We start from the raw sequence: 18,825 nt of genomic DNA on the forward strand, positions 1-18,825 counted from the left end.
CTGTGCACAATGTTTTCCTGGTTCTGCTTGTTTGTCTTAGCATTAGTTCATGTTAATCTTTCCAGCCTTTTCTATAAACAACCTGTTCATCTTTTTTTTTTTTTAATAGAACAATAATATTCTCTTATATTCATATACTATAACTTGTTTAGCCATTCCCAAATTGAGGGGCATTCCCTCACTTTCCAATTCCTTTCCACCACAAAAAGAGTTACTATAAATATTTTGGTACATGTGGGTCATTTCCCACTTTTTGTGTAAGATTTCTTTGGGATACAGACCTTGTAGTGGTATTGCCGATTAAAGGGTATGCACTGTTTTAGAGCTCTTTGGGCATTGTTCCAAATTGCTCTGTAGAATAGTTGGGTCAATTTACAATTCTACCAATAATGCATTAGTGTTTCCAATTTTTCCAGATGTTCCTCAATATTTATTATTTTCCTTATGTGCTATATTAGTTACTCTGATAGGTATGAGGTAGTACCTCAGAGTTGTAATTTGCATTTTTTCTAATCAATGGTTTAGAACATTTTTTCTTATGATGATAACTTTAATTTCTTCATCTGAAAACTGTCCATTCATATCCTTTGGCCATTTGCCAATTGGGAAAAGTTATCAAATCTAAATGTACTTTTTTTGCAAATTGATCCTAGTTCAACATGTCTATTCTGTCTTCTAGAACAATGCTTAGCCCTTAGTAAATAGTGAATAAATGCTTTTTCATTCATTCTTCCAGATCTTGAACATGGAGCTTTTCCTGGAGTCTTCTCTTCTCTAGGCTAAATATCCCCAATTGCTAGCTAAATGACATGAACTCAAGGTCCTTCAGTTTGTTAATATTCTTTCAAGAGGTGGCACCTGAAACTGAACTCATGTTGAATTTACAATTTATTAAAGTTCCCAAATCTTTCCCAAACAAACTACTGGCTAGCCCTGCCTTCCCTAACTCCATCTTCTACTGTGAAATTCATTCTTCGAACCAAAGTATAAGCCTTTACATTTATCCCTAATGAATATCATCTTAGACTCAGCCTAGTGATAGAACCTGTCAAGATCTCTTTGGATCTTTACTCTATCTCCCAAGGTATTCCTCATTCCCAGCTTCATGTCATATGTCAATCTGACAAATGTGCCATTCATGTCTTTATCTAAGTCATAAAAAAAGAGTTAAACAATAAATCTGCTGGAGAACTCTTGCCAAGTTAACATTTAAGGAGAATGACATTGTCCCAAATGGAAGCATAGAGACTTTTTTTGGTGTGGTAGTAAGAACTGGAAACTAATGCGGACTGGCTGAAGACATATACAGTCATGCTATAGGAAATGATGAAGGGGACACTTCTGAAGAAACTTGGGAAGACTTAGAGGAACTGATATAGAGTGCAGTGAGCAGAACCAGGGGAACAATTTTTATAATTACAGCAATATTGTAAAGATAGACAACTTTGATGCTTTCATCAGTACAATGACCAACCATAATTCCAGAGGATTCCAGATGAAATATGTCAGCCACCTCTTGATAGAAGGAACAGATTGAGACTTTTTGGGAGGGGAGGGAGTTAGAGGAATAGAATATGGCCAATGTGGGAATTTTGTTTCTTTGATTCTTATTTGTAATAAGATATTGATTTCTTGATTGGTGGAATAGGTAGATAGGGGAAGAGAATGTTAATCTGAAAATAAAAGTAAAAAGAAAAGAAATAAAGGCTTTGGATTCTTAACCAGAAAGCATATGATTAAAGATTTAGAGTGAGAGAGATACATGAAGTCAAATAACCTGGAAGGAAGCTGATAGAGAAAGAAAGCAACTTTCCCTAGATCTCACAGGGTAGCTCTGGGATTGGAACCAGCCCCCTGCTACATTGTTGGTGTGTTGCTTATTTTAAATCCTTTTGTATCTCAAAGAATTTTAACAATGGTTCAAGTCGTCTTCACAGTGGCCTCCAAAGTCAGGTCAGATGGGTATTGTCTCCTTCCAGAACTGGCTATTGGTTGCTCCTTCGTGGTAAGGATTATCTCATTCTCTCCCTTCAAGTTAGCCAACATTTAAGTTTTTGTCATGTGCATTTTGAGTTCCAACATTTTCTCCTCTCTTCTCCTCAGGACTTGAAGCGGTCCATTATACATGTACAATCACATATTTCCATATTAGTCTCAGAACAAAAGAAAAATAGCATGCTTGGATCTGCATTCAAACTCCATAGTTCCTTTCTGGATTTGGATGTCATTTTCCATCACAAGCTTTTGGAAGGAGGGGGGGGGAGACACCCAACAATGAAAACCCCCCAATAAAGCTCCTGCTCTGAAGATAGGACACAGTCAAGATCTGTCACTTCAACAATGTGGGTGACTGCCCAGTAGGGAACCTCTCTGTTAATGTAGACCAGGGGTTCTCAAACTATGGCCCTGGCCACTGAGGACGTTTATGCGGCCCCCCGGGTTATAGCAAACGGGCTGAGGGGCGGAGACAGTGTGAGGTTTGGTTTTTAAAAAGTTTGAGGACCACTGAGATCATCGCCTTTTCTTTATAGTCTAGGAGAGTTGCCTTAGGGCACTGTGCTTCCTTTGACTTGGATCTAAGTCCTCTAACGAGAGGACGTACAGTCCATCAATCAAAGAACTCCCAATCCCCTCCTACCCGGAGACAATCTAGTAGGCGCCTAAGGGTGAGTAGGCGGGGAGGTAGGGAAGGAGCACTTATTAAGCACCTATCTAGTGTCAGGAGCTGCAAATCCATTCAGAGATCTCTTTCGACTTCTTATCTCTCTGGGCCTCCTCTAGCCCTCTCTAGCATCCATTCGTTTGCCTGCATTCTCAGGCAGAACCAGGGGTCGCCGTCTGTGTTTTTAGCATTTTCTCAGAAATTGAAAATCCACGTGCTCCTGCTGTAAAATACGACCCTATGGTTCCATTCAGCGCCTGTGTTTCTAACTATAAGCTCCTTTCCTTGCTCCCTAGGCACTTGTAAATCCCAACTTTCCTTTAAAGGTAACTCTCTTTCCCAGCCTTCCTTCAAATCCTCTGGAACCCTAGTTCTGCTAACAAATTATCTCTTTCCAGAAATTTTCTCCTCTCTTCTCCCTCTTTCCAGAAATTTCTCTCTTCTCCCTTTCCAGAAACTAATTTTGAGTTCACTTTGATACATCAATACTACTAATAGACGTGACTAGTTTGAGGACGAGGGCTGTTTTTCCCTTTTCTGTTTCAGGACCCTAGCTTCCCATACAAGGTCGGTGCAAATCCTGCGCCGTGGGGGAGGGGGAGGTTAGCAATTAAGAGTAAGAAGAGTAGAAATTGGAAAAGATAAGCATTTCATCAAAAAGCTCAGCTTTAGCGTTGGAAAGGGCCTCAGACGTTATCCAGAGTGAGGTTTTAATCTGGGACGCCCCGCACTTCCTTCCACCGAATTCAACAAAACTTCTAGGAGTAGTATAGTCCCCATCGATCCCCACCCCCACTTCTATCCCAATCCCTGCGACGCCTGCGCAGTTCGCCAGATCTCATTTCCGCCTACATCGGTTTTTTTGACGCCACTTCCGTCCCACCCACTACTCCAGCACGCAGAGAGGGTCCCCTTTCTGCGCAAGCGCGCTACGCGCCCTATTCAGACCGTACCATTTTCCTAAGCGGGGAGGAGTAAGATTTTTGTTTTTCTTCAATCAAAAAGAGACTGATTTTAGTTTGGCCTCAGTTTCCGTCTGAATACTAAAGAAAAATGGGATTTCGGTTGCGAGAACCGCGAGAGAGGGGTGGGGCTGGCAGGCTGGGAGGGGCGTTGAATGGGCTCTCCCCTACGCTGAAAATGGGAGGGGCCCGAGCTGCAACGCTCTCTCTCCTTTCCTTTTCGGCGCTGCGGCTGCAGCCATGAGGTGAGCTTTGCCCCCGTTCTGGCCCTGATTCCCAGCCCCTTTGCCCACCTAGCCCGGCATGGCTAGGCTCGAAACACCGGCTTGGGACTCTACATCAAAAGGGGGTGGCCGCGGGAGGAGGCGCGGGACGTGCGGGACCGGGGTCGGGCGGTGCCAAAAGCGGAGAGAGACCAGGCCTTGGGGTAGGCCTCAGCCAAGGCCTCGGCCTCGCCTGAAAGGGAAAGGGGAAATCCTGTGGGCGAAACGGGGTAAGCCCGGTCCTGGGGAGGGCTGCGTGCCGCCGGCCTATCCTGTATGAGTCTTTAGAGCTTTCTTTTTTCTCCCCGACCCTCGCGTTTCGTCTCCCAACTACGGATAATACGGCGGCTTCCTTTTCTGCCCCACGAGGTAGTTTTCAGGACGGCTCTTAGTAAATTACAAAAGCTGCAGGAAATCAAGCTATATGTAATTAATGCTAAGCACTGAACCCTGCTGAGGGCTCGTCCCTCATGTTGAGTGGGTCATGTGGCCATCGATTTAAGCGTTTAATCCATGTGCCTCATAGTACTTATGGAAACTGAGGTCCAGCTTTTCGAGTCGTTTCCTTGCCCATGGCAATAGACATTTTTCTTTAAAATGGGGACCCTATCTCGTAGCAGGAAGGGGCTCCAAAGGTCTCCACATGATAGATTGAACAATCTTCGCGCTGTGTTGTATGAATTATTCAGAAAAGCTTGTTAGCTCTCCCCCCAAACCCTCTGATCAGGCTGGCTTTTCCTGGAGAGAAAAAAGTAACAACACCCTGAGCTTCTTGGGATGTGTTCGGCTGTACCGTTTTTCTCTAGTTAGGAAAGCTGTGTCTGGATTTGTAGTGTAGTTTAGATGGTGCACTTTCCCAGTAAAGACTGGCGGTGTGCTGGTTTGCCCTCGTGAGAAGGGGATTTAGCATGAAATGTCGGATTGTCCTTTTTGACTTTTTGTGCTCTCTTCCCCACTCCCCGATCTTCAGTATGCTCAGGCTTCAGAAGAGGCTTGCCTCTAGTGTCCTCCGATGTGGAAAAAAGAAAGTGTGGCTTGACCCCAATGAGACCAATGAAATTGCCAACGCCAATTCTCGTAAGTAACCCTAGACTTCTCGATCTTCAAACCTGCACGTTTCTTTAGGATTGGAGAAGAATGGAACAAAAATATTGAATCCTTAGGCTCTCTCCATTCCCTTCCACTGTGTAAAATGCAGCTACCTGATATCAAGTACATGATATTCTTTGTTCAAGAAGGAATTTGGATATTATAGTGAACGTTGAAAAGAAGTGAAATTCAAGGCATTAACTTCCTCTTCAGTCTTTTAATTGGTTTTCATACCTTATATTCTTTTCCAATTCATTCTCCATACCATTGCCATGGGCACTCTCCTGTTCAATATAAGTCAGTGGCTCCTCCAATCGAAGAACAAACACCCCTGAAGCCCCTTATGGCCTTGTTTTACCTTTATGGACTAGACTTGTTTTCCGTCTTCATTCATTCAGCCTTTGCTGTTAGTACACAACAAGCATTCCATTTCCCTTTTCTGTCCTTTGCTTAAATTACTTTACTATGCCTGGAACATACTTAAACCTCAAACGCAACTTCTTAAAAGTGCCTTACTGGTTTCTCTTTCTCCCCCTAATCCAAAGTAACTTGCATATATTTATTGTGTGTGCAGCTCTTCTTACAGAAGTCTTCAGTACCTTGACACATTGCTTGTGTTTAATCAATCCTAGTTGATTCAGTAAGCTGGGTAATTGGAAAGATCTGTACTTTGCTGGTATTAAGGAGTTCAGGTCAAAATCAAAAGAAAATAATAATAGGGAAAAATCAGGGCAATTTGGACTTTTAGTGTGTACTTACTGGAATATTGCTCTATGTCAGAAAGGCAATATAATTGGATTATACTGTAGTGTGCCTAAAGATAGGGAAGATACAATTACAGGTAGGTATTTACCTTCATGAAATTAGTTTAATGAGGATTAAGACCTAGATATAATGTACCATTACACACATTCTTAGGCTCAGAAAGTAGAATTAGAATACTGAATTGGGAAGTAATGCTTCAATATAAAATTGATGCCTTTGATCCTGGGTGCTATTTTACTGAACTTTTTTTTCTAGTTGGGTTTGTGGTGCTAGTATGTTCAGAAAACCCTTCAATATCTGTAATTACATAGCTGGGGTCTATGTGTATGTGGTTGAGAAGAGATGGATTTGTTAAAAACATTGTTTATTTCCCACATTCCTTCTCCAAATTCTAATCTCTAATTCTATCCTTAGGTCAGCAGATCAGGAAGCTCATTAAAGATGGGCTGATCATCCGGAAGCCTGTTACTGTGCATTCTCGGGCCAGATGTCGGAAAAATACTCTAGCTCGACGGAAGGGCAGGCACATGGGCATTGGTAAGTGCTATGATGTGTCAAACTGGGCGGGTCTTGAACCCAGGTCATCCTAACTGTTGGAGTTTTGAATTTTTTTTTTTTTTATTTGAAGACTCAGGCTATTGAACCCAGTCTTTTTTTATGACATGGGGAAATTGAGACTCAGTTGACTGACTTGGCCAAGATAACACAGCTAATCTCATGAGCAGGATTTAAATCTAAATCATTCTGACTCCGAGGCTGGTTCCTTGTTTTGTACTACACTGTCTCCTGAATAAGGAAATAATCTTGTTTCTTTTTTTCCTGGGAAGTTGAGGGTAACTGAGCCAAAGCATTCTCATTTTGGACTGTGCTGGCTTGCCTTTTGTAAAAAGCAACTGGTCTGAATTTTGTGTCTCTTCCTTTCTTCCCTCCCCCCCCCCCCCCCACTTTTCTCTTGGGTTGGAAGAATATCATTGTGGACCCAAGGGAAAATTATTGCACTCTCCAAAAATCTGGCTGACATGTAAATTTTATCCCAGGTAAGAGAAAGGGTACTGCCAATGCTCGTATGCCTGAGAAAGTGACCTGGATGAGGCGAATGAGGATTCTGCGCCGGCTGCTCCGAAGATACCGTGAATCCAAAAAGATTGACCGCCATATGTAAGCATACCTGCCCTCGTCTTGTCCCACTTTTGTTCTAAGTATATAAAACCAGGTCTGCATCCAGTTTGTCTTGGATTGATTCAATAGCTCAATTACAGTTGGGTCATATAAATTCCTCTTGATTGGGTGAGCTGTGTTCTTAACATAAGGCGAGTGAGGAGGGAAAGGAAGGCAGCCAAACCCTTGTCCTGTTAAGTTAGGCCAGAACTAATTTTTATTTTGTCTTTGCATGACAGTGCCTGCATACGATAGCAGCTTCATAGATGTTTGTGGAAATGACAATAAGTAGGCAGACAGCCTTGCTGAATCTACTTGCTTCTTTTTTATTTTCAGGTACCACAGCTTGTACTTGAAGGTAAAGGGCAATGTGTTCAAGAATAAACGGATCCTCATGGAGCACATTCATAAACTGAAGGCAGACAAGGCCCGCAAGAAGCTTTTGGCGTAAGTTTCTTCCAGATTTGGCTTCCTGAGCCCTGCTCATCCTTTGGAATAGAATTTCTAAATACTGAAGGTCACTTGTGTATAACACACAGGTTCTTGAGTTGTTAAAATATTTAAGTAAGTTGGCTTATGAATCTCTTAATTTAGGCAGATAATTATAATTAACCCTTTGGATCTTTAAAAAAAAAAAAATCGCTCCAGGTTCCCTTAATGAGCTCCCATAGGACACTAAATAAGCCTGAAGTGTTTTTGGCTTAAGCAATTTTTTTAAACATCTGTTGGTTAGTTATGGATTACATATACTTAAATGTCTAACTATGGTGCCTCTGGTTTGGACCTCTCATAGCCCTAACAGTGCCTCCTGTATTTGCAGGAAAGGAAAGGTGGGAATATCTCTGGTATCTCAAAATGCCTTCCATTGACCCTATTTTTTTCTTTCTTTCACTTCAGTGACCAGGCTGAAGCTCGCCGATCCAAGACTAAGGAAGCCCGAAAGCGTCGGGAAGAGCGTCTACAGGCTAAGAAAGAGGAGATCATCAAGACTTTGTCCAAGGAGGAGGAGACTAAGAAATGATTCTCTCCCCTATCTCCTCTGTACATAGTACCCTTCTATTTGGCTCATGCAATAAAATTTAACAAGACTGTCAGCCGTGGGTGGTCCTGTCTCTTAATCTTGACCAAGACTCTTGGTTTTATTTTAGTATTGGGAACAACCCTACTATTTGTAAGGTTGTTTTTGTAACACAAAGGGCCACCTAACTGCCCCTTGTGTTTAATTTCAATATGTTTTCATATTGCTTCTGTGACAGCCTGACAGTTTTAGTGATCTGTTTTGAGCCAATCCCAATCTTTAAGTGTTAGAACAGAGAAAGGCCATTTTGTGGGGGGGTTGTTGGGGTTTTTTTTTTTTTTTTAATCAATGCAAAATGTTTTCTGAGGATCAATTAAACTTGATTAAAGAGTGGACAATGAAGAATAATTTTCATTGAGGCCAACATGTGAGAGGTTTTAAAAGTTAGAGGAGTTTGTACTTTAACCTAGAAGCAATTGGATGCTACTTTAGTTAATTGAGAAGAATCATTTTTTCCAGTTCTGTACCAAAGGGAAATAATTTTAATAGCAATGTAAAGAATGGCATGGTGGAAGGGAAGTTGTTATAACCTAAGTAAGGGGTAATGAGGGTTTGAACTATGGTATTTTGAGTGGAAAATGTTGGACTTGAACTGTTGCATAGGTTAAAAATCGAAAGATCTGGCAACAATCCAAGTATAGGGTGACAATTCAAATCTGGGTGACTAGAATTAGGAGATGAGACTCACCAATTAAGATGCTAGCTTAAAGGGGACAGGATCTAATAAAAGATTCTTAAGGATTAGAAAAATCTGCTTTTTCAGTGGATAGAGCACCAGCCTTGAATTCAGGAGGAAGTTAAAAAAAATCTGCTTTTTAAAAGGAATGATCAGGAGAATTTGAAGGTGTTATTGATGGGATGCAAACTTAGGGAAATTATGAAAAGAAATAATGAGTGTAGGTGGAGGGAAGTTGGCCATGATAATCTGTCAGATTGAGAAAAAAGTGGGATATTTCAAGGGTTTTGAGATAAGAATGGAAGAAAGCCTCAATTTCAGTGAAGTAAGGTCCTCAGTAAACGGAGAAATTTGTGAGAGGCTCAAGGAAAGAAGACTTGGAATAGCTTCTGTGGTGGGAGGAATGAAAGGAGTGCCTTGCTGCATTGAGGACCCATTTCAAATTGGATAATGTGAATTTTAATATACCCAATTATCACAATTAAAAAACTTCTATAAGCAGGGAGGATAGATAATGGAGTGGGTAATCCTGGCTTAAGTTAGGTAAGAGATTTTGATTTTAAGAGCAGGGGACTATGTAGAGTTGAAATTTAACTTTTGGGTTAATATTGGAGAAGAAAAAAAATTGGGGTTAAAGATTGAAAAGTCCAGAATGGAGGATTTGACAGCAAAAGTGCTTGTTTAGTAAGGGTGAAACAAAAAGAGAGCTTAGAAACATCCTCATGAGTTCAGATCTGACCTCAGACACTTAACTAGCTGCATAACCTTGGACAAGTCACTTAACCTAGGTTTCTTCTATAAAATGAGCTGGAGAGGAAATTGCAAATCAGTATCTTTGCTAAGAAAATCCCAATGAGGTCACAAAGTCATAACTGAAGGGGACTCAGTAACAAAACAGGGAGAAGTGAAATGATAGGTTAATGGTCAGTGGAACGTCAAGAATTTCTAATTGGAGAAATGGAATGCTTCTGGTTAATGATGACATGTGATTGAGATGAAGTGAAGTCATACCTTTTTTTTTTTTAAAGGAGGCTGAGGAATTGAGAGGTCAATGGGTTTATAGTTCTGATATAGCCCCTGGAGTAATGGTAGGAATTGGGGGTCAGGGAGGAAGGAAGATAGATGTACCCAGTGATGAAATACTTGGGGAAAAAGAAATGACCAAGAGGAATGGGATTAAGGGGAATCATTATGTAGTAAACACCTTAATTTAGTTTGGGTGGAAAATTTGAATGAGAGGATAAATGGGAAAATTTTAAATCCTTCCTGTATTGTTTACTACCTGGATAACCTCATTTAGAAAATGAAAGCACCGATCTAGATAGCCTTTCCCTATGCACTGCATCCCTCAGCTCCCATCCAAATCTCTGTTTTAATCAGAGATAAGATAGAATGAAAATCATATTTAGAAGGCAGCTCCAGTTTGAATTCTCGGCACACTAGCTGATCTATAGCTTATTTGGTTCCTCATCCATGGTGCTGCTAGGTGGGCATAGAGCGTTAGGCCTGGAGTCAGGAAAACTCATTTTCCTGAATTAAAATCTGCCTCACACACTTAACAGCTATTAATCCTGAGCAAGTCACTTAACCCTACCTGCCTCAGTTTCCTCATCTGTAAAATGAGCTGGAGAAGAGAATGCAAACCTCTCCTGTATCTCTCCTAAGAAAAACACAAATGGGGTCAGGAAGACTTGGCCACCACTAAAAATGAATGACCTTATTCCTTATTTATAAAATGAGGCATTTAGACTTGACCTCTAAGGTCCTTTCTAGGTATAAATCTATTCTCCTTTGAGGAAGTAGACCCACACTTGGATTTGTGCCAAATCACATAGTGACAGCCTCAAGGGCCATCCCATACATTATCTTCTATTTTCAACACTTTCCTATGGGTACTGATGCTCTATATCCTTGGGATAACTAAGTTTTCCCGAGCTAAACATGCTTTGTCTCTTTAAGGGGAGCAGGAAGGTGGAGGTGTTGGGCAAAGTGGTGAACAGGACCAATGAAAAGTAATGGATTTGCAGCAGTTTTGAGGAGGATGAGGAAAGGGGCCAGTTTTTTCGTGATGGAGACCATCAGTCAACCAGGGCTTTGTCATCCCACTTTTCCTAGCCTAGAGCTCTACTGGACTCCTCAAGCTTCCTAGAGGAGATGGAGCCCTTGGCCCAAGTAAGGCGAGCATTCATATTCTGGTTCCCTTTTTTGGAGAATGACATTTGTTCAACCAATTATTCTTCCCCCACAACCACAAGAGGTTGCCATGTGCCAAGGACATCAGTAGGAAGGAGTATGGGCAAAATGAAGATGCAGTGGAATACTACAATAAAAATGGTGGGGGAAAGAAGCCTATAAAAAGACCTTTTAGACCTTTCTAAACAAACTGAAGATTCAGTATGTATCTACTCCATTCCTTTCCCTTATATCCTCAAATCTGTGCTCCAATATCAATCAGCCTATTCCCCTTCTCTACCTCCTAATTCTCCCTACTCTAGGGAGCTCAGGCCCTCAGGATTCCCACTGGAAAAGGCTCTCAGAACCTCCTAGTACCTAGCTATCTGGTATGTAGCACGTACACATATTATCTTATTTGCTCCTCACAGTCCCATATAAAAGGTTTCATTATTCTCCCCATTTTACCAGTGAAGCTGAGAGATGGGTCATCTTGCTCAGGATCATAATGCCATTATCCCAACTCTTAAGTCTAGGGCTATCTCCAATATACCTGAGGTATCAAATACTCTCTTGAACCAACAGGCTTGATGGGGTCTGACCCCAATTAAAGTATAATTGGGAAATATTTAACAAAATAAAAAAATACAATAAAACATAGGTGATGCTAATATGTGCTTTTCTAAGTCTTTAAATGCCTTCAGGGATCCTGATGTATATTTCTATTTGAGTTTCACCCCACTATATTACATTAGGGATTAGAAGGAAGGAAAAAATAAAATACTGTCCATTCCCCCTCCCTAAGAAAGGATAAATATAGGTGTCTTCTTGTCTCTCCCTACAGTTATGAATAGGGGTGCAGGAGCTGGGAAGGGTAGAATATGACAAGAATTCTGGCATCCTTTCCCCACCCCAGTGTGAGTATCCAGGCTGTGAACAGATCAACCTTAAGAAAAGAAGTCTGAATACATTGGAGTCCACATAGTCCTGGCATCCGGCCCTTTCTAAGAGCTCAAAGGAGACATGGGGGAGGGGAAAGGGAGGGGTTTAGGGGGAAGAGGAGGAAGAGAGAGAAAGAGAAACAACGAGAGACAGAGAGAGAAGGGAGGGAGGGGGAGACAGAGGGAGAGATGGAAGAGAGGGAAAGGGAGAGAAAGAAAAGCATTGATTGCGGAAAAAGAGATATGGGGCTGGCGGGAAGAGAGCAAGAGAGAAACTCATCTCCATTACTCCGCCTGGGAGACGTTTAACCTCTTATCTTCGCTCTCCCATATCTTGACATTTCTTGCTGCTTCAGATGCCAGATGTTCCCTGACCTTTGCCACCACTGCCAATCAAAAAGTACTCCAAAAAAGACATTTTCCTGGTAAGGTGTGAGGCTGGCATATCTCTGTTCTTTAAATCTCCCCTTTGACTCTCTTCCCTGTCCCAGGATACCCGTGCTGACAGCCTGGATGTCTTAACTGTCTTCCTTTATGGAAAGGACAGAAATCTCTGCAACAGCACACAGGGTTTAGAGCTCCCAAGAGTGGGTGAGCCAGTTCTTAGGCATTGGACTGAATGGGAATTTCACGTTGGTGTTTTCATTCTTTATCTTTTCCTCCTTAAGTTTTTATTTTTATTAATTTGAAACAGTAAGAAAAAAAGGAAAACAAAAGAAATACAAGCAAAATAAAGCAAAACCAAAGAGAATATTGTCATGTTCCCAGTAGAACATCAGAAAGGATTCAAAATATATAACAAATTACCAGATAAATAAAGTATATATATATATATATATATATATATATGTGTGTGTGTATATATGTGTATATGTATATATATATTAGTAGAAGAAATTGTATTCATGAATGACCAATTTTTTTAAAATTTCCTTGCAAATTGTTCTTTGGTTCTCTGCCGAACACCTTATTTATTAATATTCTTTTTTCCCCTTTTATTCCCGCCCCCGCCATTCCCAAGCAATCTACATTTAAGAAAAGATATATTTATGTATACATATGTACATATATAGACATGTTTACACACTCACACACATAACCCACATACATACAGTCTTTCCTATCCTTGCTGCCTCTTTAATTAAATTCTGCTCCATAAATTGCCTTGCTATTATTTAACTTTTAACTTCCCCCCCACTCAAGGATCCATTTCTTGTCTTCTTCCCTCACTCACCCTTTGCTTCCCCATCCACCCATCCCTCCCCCCTTATTTCTTTATAAATTTTGTATATACCCTTCATAGTATATATGCAGTGTTGTCTATTGAACTCATTCCTGAGTAGGTTTTCAGAACTACAAGCCCCGTCCCAAACTTCTGTGTCTATTTTTCCTCTGTACTTCATTTGTATAATATAATTATTAATTTTACCTTAACTCTGCCATTTTTTGAGCTATCCTACTGTTGATATGAATCTTATATGTATACATATATATGTATATACATACATATATATAGACATTATTTATTTTTATATATGTGTATATATGTCTATATACACATATATAAAAATAAATAATTTATCCATGTTTAAACAGTTTGTGCATATTAAGATTCTTAAAATTGATCTTTCATATTGCTCTTAGATGAAGTTCAGGTTTGGTTGATAGAAAGTCCTGAAATCTGCAAGTGCATTGAATGTTCAGTTTTTCTCATTTAGGATTATAGATCATTTTGCTGAATATGATATTTTTGGCTGCAGGCCTAGTTCTTTTGATTGTTGATAGCTATGATTCCAGAACCTGTGGTCTTTTATCATAGCTGCTGATAAATCTTGTACAATTCTATTTGTAGCTCCAACATATTTGAATTTTTTTCTTGTTTCTTACAAAATTTTCTCTTTGATCTGGGGGTTTTGAAATTCAACAATAATATTCCTATGTGTTTTCCACACAGGATCTCCCTGAGGTGTTAACTGTGGGTCAATGCCTACTTTCTGCCCTCCTTGAGGTGTTGCTCGCTAGATTTTTTTTTTTTAATTCATTTTTCCAAATTATCCCCTCCCTTCCTCCACTCCCTCCCCCGATGACAGGCAATCCCATACATTTTACATGTGTTACAATATAACCTAGATACAATACATGTGTGTAAATACCTTTTTCTTGTTGCACATTAAATATTCCGCTAGATTTTTTTAAACAAGACTGGAAAAATTGATAAAGATATAGATAAAAGACACCAAGATAAAGAGAAATAACAATGAAAATAAAAGATAAATGGAAGATTCTGGGAAGATGGTGGAGTAGGTTGGAAAATTTCAAGCTCTCCTGATTTTTCCCACAAATAAAACAAATTTACCCCTCAGAGCAAACATAGACTCGTGGAAAATGTAGAAGACTTGGGGTAGAACTGGGGTCCTCCAGACACAACCCAAGAAGATCCAAAGAAAGGCCGAAGAAAGGTGGGTCTGGGATAAGATTGGTCTCTGCCATGTTTGGGGTCCCTGTCTTTGCAAGGGAAGAGTTGGGTTGTTAAGGACTAGTGACATTATCGACTATCCAATTATGCCTTTCCCTTTCTCTCACCTCTTTAAAAAAGAGCATTAAATGCTCTGTATGGTGATACCAAAGCTCAGTCATGTATCCAGTAAGTGGAATGTCTTTTTCTGTCTTTTGTGTTAACTCATTTCTCTTAGAGGCAGCTGGGGAGACAATGGGCCTGGAGTGGGAAGAACTGAGTTCGAATGTGACGTTAGACACTCACTGTGTGTCCTTGAGCAAGCCTCTTAATCTCAGTTTTATTTCCTCATCTGTAAAAACGAGAATAATTCCTCCCACCTCTGAGAATCAATATTTATAGTAAGCAGGTAGCACCGTGCCTGTGCTCACCTCACTAAAGGCTTATTCCCCTCTGGAGGAACACCTACAACCACCATATGCACCAAGAAGCCAGGGCTCACTGCCTCCTTCCCCCCCTCCTCTTATTCTGGGCAGGGAGATGCAGAAATGGGCTTCCCCCTGACGCCAGGAGGTGGCAGTGCTCCCTCACTGGCCCATGCTAGTGACCACTCCTACACTTGTCCTCTTGCTCCTGATAATTAGCTAGCATTTAGATAATAGTTTATAGCTAGCAAAACACTAAACATGTTTTCTTGTCTTTGCATAATGGCTCTATAGGGTATAGGTGCTATTTTGTCCCTGTATTACAGACAGGGAAACTGAGGCTAGGAGTGATAAGTGTCTTGCTTAGGATCACACAGAGTAAATGTCTGGGTTTGATTTGAATTCAGGGGCTGTTAATTCCAGAGCTAATTAACACTGTGCATTTGGCTCCCCAGCTGGCCCTCGATTTTCTGTTCTTTTTGTTTTTGTTTTGCTGAGGCAATTGGGATTAAGTGACTTGCCCAGGGTCACACAGCCAGGAAGTATTAAGGGTCTGAGTTCAAAATTACCTCAGAGGTTGTCTAACAGAAAACATTTTTTTTTTAACAGAAAAGGAAACTGAGCAGCAGAGAAATCACATCACTTTCCAACATCACCCTGGTGCAAGTAATATAGCTAGAATTTAGACTAAAATCCGGGTCCACTGACTCCAAATTCAATTCCTTCTCTACTCTGCCATTACTTTCCTCGTAAGTCTCTCTTCACCCACCCACTCTGCCTTAACCCACCTTGTAGTGTATTGTTTAGGAGTATCCATCCTCACCTTATATAACTACTGTCCCCATCTGAAGGGCCTTCCCCATGGGGACTGAACTTAATATCTCCCTTCATCCACTTCCCTACCCAAACCAGGACTCTCTCAGCCAGAGAACTCCTCATTTGGACCAGGAGGCTGAGGCTTCACTTTTTGTGGTTGTTCAGTCATTTTCAGTTATTTAGGCTCACAAAGGGTGTGACCCCATTTGGGGTTTTCTTGGAAGAGATGCTGGAGTAATTTGCATTTTACAGATGAAGAAACTGAGGCAAACAGGGTGAACTGACTTGTCCAGTGCCACACAGCTAGTGTCTGAGGCTGAAATTGTTTTTTTTGGTTGTTGGGTTTTTTGTTTTTTGTTTTTTTTTTTTTTTTGCAAGGCAATTGGGGTTGTGACTTGCCCAGCTTCACATAGCTAGAATGTTAGGTGTCTGAGGCAGGATTCGAACTCAAGGTCTTCTGATTCCAAGATTAGTGCTTTAATCCATTTCACTGTTTATTGAATTTGAACTCAGGTCTTCCTGAGATCCAATATTCTACCCGCTTCCACACTTAACTACCCCAGCATTGTTGAAGAGTTTATTCCCAGCTCTGCCACAATTTGGAGCAGTTTGTGTAATCCTGGGTAGATCATTTAACTCACCATTGTAAAATGGAAATAATAATAGTACTTATCTCCCAGGATTGTTGTGAAGATCAAAGGAGATAAGGTTTGTAAAGTGCTTAGCACACAGTAAGTGCTTAATAAATGCTCATTTCCTTCCCAGGCCAGATTCATGTATAGGCCACACAGTTCCTTCTGGTGCCTCCAGGCCCACTCGAGCCCACTCCCCAAAGCCAAAGCAAAAGAGAAAAGGGGCATTAGGCAATCGGGTTTGACCTTAGGACAGCGCCCCCCCCCAGTCAATCTAACTTGTGGGCTAAGGTCGGGGAGCAGCTGGCTACAGAGAAGAGAGCTGAAGCGAGAGAAGCAAAATCAGGAGAAAGAAGACAATGGGGGGAGGGGGCAGCCCTCAGGTACCTCTCTGTATCCCTCCCACCTCTGTCTTTCTAACTCCACATCTTTGTTTCTGGTTCTGTCTGTCAGCCTCGCCTCTCTCCCCCCCTTCCCACTTTTCCAAGTCTCTTTCCTTCTGGCCTTTCCCATACATCCCTGCCTCTCTCTTTTCCCCTGCTTCCTCTTAGTCTCCACTTGTGTCCCTTCCTCTTTGCCTCTCCTTAGAAAGAATACCCGTATGGGGGGAGGAGAAGGGTGCCTGGGCGCCGGGCCCATGTCGGGGCCTGGGTGAGAGGGACTCTCCCTCTGTTCTGTTCCTCTGGCTCTCAGTCTGCTGTGTGTGCCTGTCTCTTATTTGCAGCCCTTTCCTTGTGGGGTCCGTCAGGCAGAGGGAGCCGGGAGAAGCTGAGAGGGGATGCCATTCTAGACTGTCGCCGTGGTACCATGCTCATCCCCTTCTCCATGCCCATGGGACCTGCCCAAGATTAGGCAAAAGGGCCTGAGGGGAAGGAATGGCCTGATATGGGGCCAGGGATTGCCTTCCCTCCCCCCTTGGCATCTTTACCTCCCACCGGCTGAGAAAGCACAGTCAGCGGCTCAGCCTCTTGGAAAAGCTGCTGGGCTCAGTGGGGCGGAAGCTGGGGTGGGGGCAGGGAGAAGAGACAGAGAGTCCAGCTGGCCCTCCCCCACCCCCATCTTTCGCGGGCAGAGGGGCAATGAATGCACCTAAAGCTAAGCTGGAGGAATGCAATGTAGTGGAAGGAATGGAGAGAGAAACTGAAGTCCCAGGAGGCCCCCAAACCGCTCGGATGACTATCTATATGTGTGTCCATCTCTCAGTTAGCCTGCCTGTCTGTCCAGGTCTGCCTGTCTCAGACTATCTCTGAGTCTGGCTGTCTGTCCAGGACTATGTTTTTCTGTCTATCCAGGATTGCCTCTAAGTCTGTCTATTCGGGTCTTATGTCCAGGACTATCTATGTTCTTCTGTCTGTCCAAGCCTATTTCTGTGCCTGTCTGTCCACGACCATCTGTGTTTGTCTGTCTGTCCAGGTGTGTCTCTGTGCCTTTTATCTGTTTGCCCACATGGCAGTATTTGGGCACATATGTTTGCCTAGTTATCTTTGGACAACTCGAGTGTTTAAGCTCCTTTTCTTGCTGGCTGGGTTGAAGGACCCCCTTTCTCCAGGTACAGCCCTACAGTAGGAGGAGATGTGGTCTTAGGAGGAGCCCCCAGCCCCAGAGGGCAGCCCTTCTCAACTGAGGACTATAGGTACCCACAAGAGTCTTCCCTGCAAGTCTCTTCCCCTCCCCTTCCACACAGACACTCCCGGGCAGCTGCTGTGATGGCCTGAAGGCTGCAGGGGAAGGGGGGAGAAATGGCTGAGAGAGGGATCCTGGTGCCAGACTAGTTGGTGCGCTTCCCTGAGGAGTAAAAGTGCTACTATCAGGAATGAAAGGTCCCTCAGGGACCAAATCCTAGGATGCAGACTGGGGCAAACCCAGAACCCAGGGTCAGACTGGCATCAGGACAAAGGGGTCTATGGGGGGAGTAGGGAAGGGAGGAGGAATGGCAGAGTTGGGTTTTACCAGGACTCCTTGACAACCCTAACCTTGGCAGCTTGGATCTTGGCAGTCCCCCACTTCTGCCCCCCCAGCCCAGGCAGTGTGCCCTTCCCCCCCACAACTCCAGACTATAAATAGCTCCCTGCATTTGCCTAAGTGATGACGTGGCTAAGGCGGGAGGGGAGTCAGTTTTGCAGAGCCGGTGGGCGGGCTAGGACTGGGGGAGGGGCACCCTCCCCCCTGCTGTGCCAGGGGCTTAATGATGGGCACGATTGAGTCATCTCTTGGGGCCCAGCTGCCCCACATCACTGTCAGCATCTCCAGGCTCTTCTTCATGATTCATGGGGTAGGGTTTGAGTGGCAGGACTGGCCCAGTGCCACGGTGGGGGGGACCGCGTAAGGGGGTGAGAGGGATGAGAAAGACCTGGGCAGCAGGGGCCAGCTGAGCTGGGCATTAGGGGGCATGTGCCCTGCCTTTTCAGGAGGCCGGGTTTGGGGTTTCATTAGCATAGCCGAGCTGGCCTTGGGCACTGCCTGAGACATTTCCTACTTTGCCCTTTCTGAGGAGTTCACAGGTGCCCCCAATAATTATATTAATGAGCAGCCGGACTAGCCAGCCTGACAAATCTCCCATTTTCCCATATCCCCCCACTCCACTCTCTGCCCTCTGGCTCTCCAACTCGAAGGCCTGCCTGCCCGAAGCCCTCACTAATACTCCATTGCGCCCTTCTTTTTCTGGGAGAAGTTGATACTTTGAGGTTAGGGTCTGGCAGCCAAGGGAAGATAGGAGAGAGCATCCCTTGGG

General features: G+C 42.9%; 1 protein-coding gene across 1 annotated transcript; it reads left to right on the top strand.

Annotated features, from left to right (window-relative positions):
* Positions 1-3,750: 3,750 nt before the first annotated feature.
* Positions 3,751-7,993, top strand: RPL19 (ribosomal protein L19). Its single transcript, XM_074261367.1, has 6 exons — positions 3,751-3,869; positions 4,858-4,964; positions 6,156-6,278; positions 6,779-6,899; positions 7,236-7,346; positions 7,797-7,993. Exons 1-6 carry the CDS (start codon positions 3,865-3,867, stop codon positions 7,918-7,920), a joined length of 591 nt encoding a protein of 196 aa, XP_074117468.1. The 5' UTR covers positions 3,751-3,864; the 3' UTR covers positions 7,921-7,993.
* The last annotated feature ends 10,832 nt before the right edge of the window (positions 7,994-18,825 follow it).

This window comes from Sminthopsis crassicaudata, chromosome 4 (genome assembly GCF_048593235.1).
Source record: "Sminthopsis crassicaudata isolate SCR6 chromosome 4, ASM4859323v1, whole genome shotgun sequence".
In the NCBI taxonomy this organism is placed as follows: domain Eukaryota; kingdom Metazoa; phylum Chordata; class Mammalia; order Dasyuromorphia; family Dasyuridae; genus Sminthopsis; species Sminthopsis crassicaudata.